Raw genomic sequence first — 5,785 nt, forward strand, 5'->3', positions numbered from 1 at the left:
TGTGCACTTCTTCTTGTACATGAACTCTCCAAGCAAAGTGCCCTCCAACACCCGTCCCTGTGGGAATAACTAGATTCCAGGCTGGTGTCACAGTGAGTACAAAAAAAGTACAAATAGAAATTATATTGTTTTAAAAACAGAAGAAGGGAAGACTAAAAAAAGTGTGTCCTCTCTCCTTCCTCATGCTTTTTTGTTTTTCGTGTGTGTGTGTGTGTGTGTGTGTGTGTGTGTGTGTGTGTGTACGGGTTCGTACTATCCTGGTGGGGACCAAAATCTGACTTTTACTATCCTGGTGGGGACTTTCTGCACCGTGGGGACCAAAATCCAGGTCCCCTCGGGGTTGAAAGCAATTTTCACACTCAAAATGCGGTTTTACTGTCAGGGTTACAATTAGGTTATGGTTAGGTTTAGGGTAAGGGTTAGGGTTAGGCATTCATTTTTAATGGTTAGGGTTGGGGTAAGGGGCTAGGGAAAGCATTATGTCAATGGGATGTCCCCACGAAGATAGCAAACCAGACATGTGTGTGTGTGTGTGTGTGCGTTTTTAATCTTTCTTTAATGTGACTGGATTGAAAAAGTAAACCCTAAACATTCTTAACGTCAACAAATGTGCAAAAAAAGTGGCGGCAGTGAAAGTCCGAGCATCCCCCCGCCCCCCGCCCCCGGCACCCCGCCCCTCCAAGGTGTGTGTTGACATCTGAAGATAAACATCCTCTGAGAGGTTGTGGTGGTGTGTGCACGTGTGCAACAGATATGGAGGCCTCTGTGTGCATCTTCTTGTGTATCAGACTTGAGTTGATGCAGAGGGGTGGGGGTGGGAGGGGGGGGGGTCGTCCAGGGTATATTGTGAGTGTTTGTGTTGTAGCAGTTGTCTGTTAGCGAGTCCTTGCCTGCTCCAGCCTGCGCATCAGCTGTTGCCTCCGGACCTGGAGCCTTTCTTTCTCCTGCTGGAGCCTCATCTCTTCCGTCTCTAGCGAGTTCACATATTCGGTGGCCTTCTTAAGGATGAGCACCTTCGCCGCCTTCTCGTTGTGCGCCAGCTCCGGCACGTGGTCGCGCAGCGTCAGGAAGCTGGATCGCAGGTCGTTGCGGCGCTGGCGCTCCAGGATGTTGTGGTTGCGTCGGCGCTCGCTGTCCTCTGAGTCGGAGCTGCCTCTCGGGCTGCTGTCCCCGCTGGAGCTGCGCTTGCTGCGCACCCCTGATGTGCTGGTGACTGAGCTGCAGGATGAGGAGGAAGATGAGGAGGATGAAGAGATGGTTCTGGAAGGAAGGCGCGGGGCATCAGACATCTTTTGCTTCTTTGGAGGAGGGGTTGGGTCATCGTCTGAAGCATAGGGTGAGGGGGCTGCGTAGTTATGTTGCTGCTGGTGGACTGAACTTCTCTTCAAGATGAGCTCCTGAGGAGCCCGGCTGACGAATCGACTCACCACACCAGAACCGGATCCTGAGACAATTCCTTTTGCATCTTGACTTTTGGGGTGTACAGAGATGGTGACAGTGCCTGACGCCATGGGTGATGCCTTGGTGATTGTAGAGCGCCTCTTCTCTACTGTGACTACATCAATCTCCTCCTCTTCTTCTTCTTCTTCCTCCTCCTCTTCTTCTTCTTCTTCTTCGTCTTCTTCCTCTTCCTCTTCTTCATCTTCGTCTTCCTCTTCTGAGAAAAGAAAACAACGTGAGTGATTAATTGCTCTGACACAGCACTATTCCATCTGTGTGTGCCAGCAAGTGGCAGGTATACATGTGAGCGAGATCAAGGTGTAGGAGAAAGAATGTTGCTCAATACTGTTTGCACAAGCAGAAACCTCTTAATGCTTAGTGTCAGTCATTTGGTAACTAATCTATTCTGCAGGAATTGACACGTTCAGTGTCAGCGCTGAGCAGACAGGCTGGATTTCTGCATTTCGTTATCACTCCCTTATTCAAAACTTTCTTAATCTTCTCTGGAGATGAGACAGCTTTAGTCTGGTGCTTTCAGTCTATCGGCACACCTCCACTCACACTGAAAGTGTGCCAGTAGAATCAGACGCATTAAGAACTTAGGTTTAACTCTGACCTCTGAAGTTAAAAATATCATTTCCACCTGAGCTCTTGATCTTAATACATGTGCTAATGTTGAGCTGAGCAGGTGACCCTTATCATCCGCGGGTGCTTTTGGAGGTGACAAGAAGTGACCAACCAGAAGCAGAGCGTGAGGCCCCATTAAAATGCCTTTGTTATAATGGCTCCCATTATCAGCTCAGGAGCATCTGAGGAGTGTGGCATTTTACAGCTTATGGTAACCCACTTCAGACACTACTGCACCAGAATGTCTGAACACACATGCTGCACACACACACACACACACACATGTCTGGTTTGCTATCCTCGTGGGGACATCCCATTGACATAATGCTTTCCCTAGCCCCTTACCCTAACCCTAACCATTAAAAATGAATGCCTAACCCTAACCCTTACCCTAAACCTAACCATAACCTAATTGTAACCCTGACAGTAAAACCGCATTTTGAGTGTGAAAATTGCTTTCAACCCCGAGGGGACCTGGATTTTGGTCCCCACGGTGCAGAAAGTCCCCACCAGGATAGTAAAAGTCAGATTTTGGTCCCCACCAGGATAGTACGAACCCGTACACACACACACACACACACACACACACACACACACACACACACACACACAGTTTATTCCTGTCATCACAACAAAGCTGGCCACAGCTGGCTGGATGAGGGGGTGTCGCTGATTTTGCCACATGTGTGGCTGGGATTTAGCTCTTGTTGTTTGAAATTCAGAATGGAACAACTCTTTAATTGAGGTGGAATGAATATAAAGAGAAGAAAGTCAGTTCATGTCTGAGGAGATATTAGTTTCAGTTTGTAAACAGGAAAATGAAGAGGAGCAGTGCCTGACCCTGCTTTTCCTGCGAACAGCTTCTGTTTTTTGTTTGTTTGTTTTTTAAATGGGGACCTCACAGTTTATATTTTAGGGTCAGTTTCCCCTTAATGTAAAAGTGCAGAAGGCGTGCTGCACAACGAAGAATGGGCCGCTTCAAACGCCAGAAGCGCATCGGGGCGGCAGTGTGCGCTGGACGGTGGGGCGGCAGGCGATCGGATCACCACCCTTTAAGCCCCAGACCTGGAGGGGCGCCAGGGAGACAGCTGTCGAGATGGAGCGCTTGTTCAAAGCTGTCACCCCCCTCCCACACACACACGCCTAAAAGAAGCTCTCCTCCGTCCTCTTTTCTTCGCTGTGGAGGAGGTGTTTGGCAAGGTTGGCTGAGTCTATCCTCTGTGCCAAGCTGGGGGGCTTTGTACTACAGTTCCACAACGAAAACACGCTGATAAGGGCTGGTGTTTGTTTAGGGAACTTATAAAAGACCGGTGATGGAAGTCTTAGTTTTTAAGTACACATAACATTCATTACCCAATCTAAACACATCTAACATTATGATCCTGACACAAATCCCGTATTTCCGTTTTAGACATTATTTCTTGTTTTCTCTTTCTGAGTATTAATTTTAGATATCCCTTCATCTCGGGCGGCAGTTGGCTCAGACTGTCTGTCTCAGACTGTGGAGTAAGTGTCAGTTTGTCACCCACTGTGCGCAAATTGTCCCTCAATTCATGCGTAATGAAAGCGTTCACGGTACCGTGAACCTGACACTTTATCAGCTCATCGCATTATTAAACACCTTTTCATCTCCTCCCACAACCTGGTCTGACTCTCTGTGTGTGTGTGTGTGATGTCTTTTTGTTTGGCTCAGATGCCAGCTGAGTTCAGTAAGTCACAGAATTCCCCATTTTACCGCCATCTGCCGGATGGAGACCTTGTTGATTACATAAACCTCGTTCACTGTGTCACTACTCCACTGCGCGATCATGTGCGCGTGTCTGTGTGTGTGTGTGTTATATCTAACGAGGTAATCCGATTCTAGACCAGTCATATGAACAAGCTGCACTCACTCCGATTTGTTAGGGTAGGGGCTTACAACAAAAACAACAGCAACAACAACAACCAACACAATACTAATACTAATACTACTACTAATAATAATAATAATAACGTCTTCAAATCCTTACCGGAGTCACTAGGCGCGCTCCCGTGCACCGTGGATGTTATAATGGTCCCAGATGAGTCCCTGGTGCTGTTTTTCTTGTTGATCGGGAAAGGGAACACTACTGTGGGGTCCACACACTCTGACATCGAGTTGCGGCTCACCACCTCCTGCGCCTTGACGCACACGCTCCTGCTGCCTGCTGTCGCCGTGGAAATAGCTTTGCCGAGTTTCTCCGTAACCACCCGTTCCAGTTTTTCCCTGGCAGAAAAGCCACTCCACATACAGTCCTGGATGATGATGCTGTTGGGATTAGAATCCAAAGCGGAGCCGAACAGATCGTCGGATGCTCCCCATATATCGTCCCCAGGCAGGAGCAGCAGCTCGGATGCCCAGTCCAGTGGGTCCCCTAACCCGAAGCCAAGGGGGTCTGCTTCCGGCGAGGCAGTTGCCGGCTCTCCCGGTAGCGCGGCGCGGCTTGGAGAGAGGGGCGGAGTGGGCAGCAACTCGAATTTCTTCCAGATGTCCTCCCCCGGTGGCGCAGAGTCGGGACCGCAGAAGTAGAAGTCCTCATCCGGATAGAAACACGGTTGTAATGAGTCAAACTCCAAATCGGAGTTTTTACTTATGATCGCCGGCATTCTATCCCACAATCGAAAAACCTGTGAAGAGACAAAAGATGATTTAGTCCTCAGTGAAAGAGGGTCTCGTCCCATTCCTTCTTTCCTTTATCACACCTGAAAACGGCGCTGTAGAAAGAGCATGAGCCAAAGCCCACACACAGACCCAGTCTGCTTGACTGAATTCCGCACTAACTCTTCTGTGGGGTTTAAAAACCACAAAAATCTCAGAGGAGAATGTGCGTAAATGTGACCATGACGCACAGGCGGTGCAAAATGACTTTTGACGCACGATTCACTAAAGACCCCCCAATAAAAAAGATTAAGAAACAAAAAGCATGCTTACCAAAAAATAAGTAAATCAAATGACAACAATGAAATCGAGCAGACACTATGTTTTGCCTGAAATGGGAGAGAATAATAACACTTGTACGTTAAGCTGCTGAAGTGTGAAGACACTCACCTTGTCCTGGCTTGGGATGATGTACGAAATAAAAATTTCTCGTATCTCGCAGTCAGTAATACAGAGACCAGAATGTGAGCAGTCATCTACTTTGGGAGCAAACACAGTCCTCTGACACACTTTCTGGATGGCCACAGAGTGTTATACACTCAGTAAAGCGCTAGGAAGCTCCTCCCTCTCAAAGCGGGGGTCGGGCTTTCGTTTTGATGGACGCGGGAGACAGGAGCTTTCTTTCAAGGTGAATGGAGAAAACAGCCTAAACATCGTGAGCAGGAACGAAAGCCGGGGGGGGGAGGAAAAAGGGAAAAGGATGCAAAAGAAAAGTTTAAATGATAGAGTATTCTCATCATGAGTTATTGATACACTCCGGCAAACTGTCTTATCTGTTCAATGGGGTGTCATAGGAAACTGAAGCAGAAGCAAGACAAAGTGCAAGCTGGTGTTAGTGCGCTTTACCCCAAGTGCTTTATCTCTGTTTATAATTAATTAATTGATGATTAATTGAGTTTTTGAGTTGAGAAAACAAAATAAAACAAAAGAAGAAACATTCTGGGATGAAAGTAACAAAAACCAACATAATACATTAATCTTTTATAAACGCATTTTAGAACAGGGTAAGACTCAGCTTTATAAATGCAATCCATGTGTTTA

The 5,785-nt window shown here is 47.5% G+C and overlaps 1 protein-coding gene across 1 annotated transcript; it reads right to left on the reverse strand.

Annotated features, from left to right (window-relative positions):
• Positions 1-670: 670 nt before the first annotated feature.
• On the reverse strand, positions 671-5,265 carry mycn (MYCN proto-oncogene, bHLH transcription factor). The gene is made up of 3 exons (XM_063496256.1): positions 5,135-5,265; positions 4,077-4,713; positions 671-1,657 (listed from the first exon to the last, which is right to left on the reverse strand). The coding sequence occupies exons 2-3, from the start codon at positions 4,690-4,692 to the stop codon at positions 876-878; spliced, it is 1,398 nt and encodes a 465-aa protein (XP_063352326.1). The 5' UTR covers positions 4,693-4,713; positions 5,135-5,265; the 3' UTR covers positions 671-875.
• Positions 5,266-5,785: the final 520 nt, after the last annotated feature.

The sequence above is a fragment of the Pelmatolapia mariae genome, linkage group LG15 (genome assembly GCF_036321145.2).
Source record: "Pelmatolapia mariae isolate MD_Pm_ZW linkage group LG15, Pm_UMD_F_2, whole genome shotgun sequence".
Taxonomy (NCBI): Eukaryota; Metazoa; Chordata; class Actinopteri; order Cichliformes; family Cichlidae; genus Pelmatolapia; species Pelmatolapia mariae.

Coding starts and splice junctions, on each gene's coding strand:
- mycn (XM_063496256.1), bottom strand. CDS start 4,692: ATGCCGGCGATCATAAGTAAAAACTCCGATTTGGAGTTTGACTCATTA. Junction 1,658..4,076: donor GAGCGCGCCTAGTGACTCCG/GTAAGGATTTGA, acceptor TTCTTTTCTCAG/AAGAGGAAGACGAAGATGAA.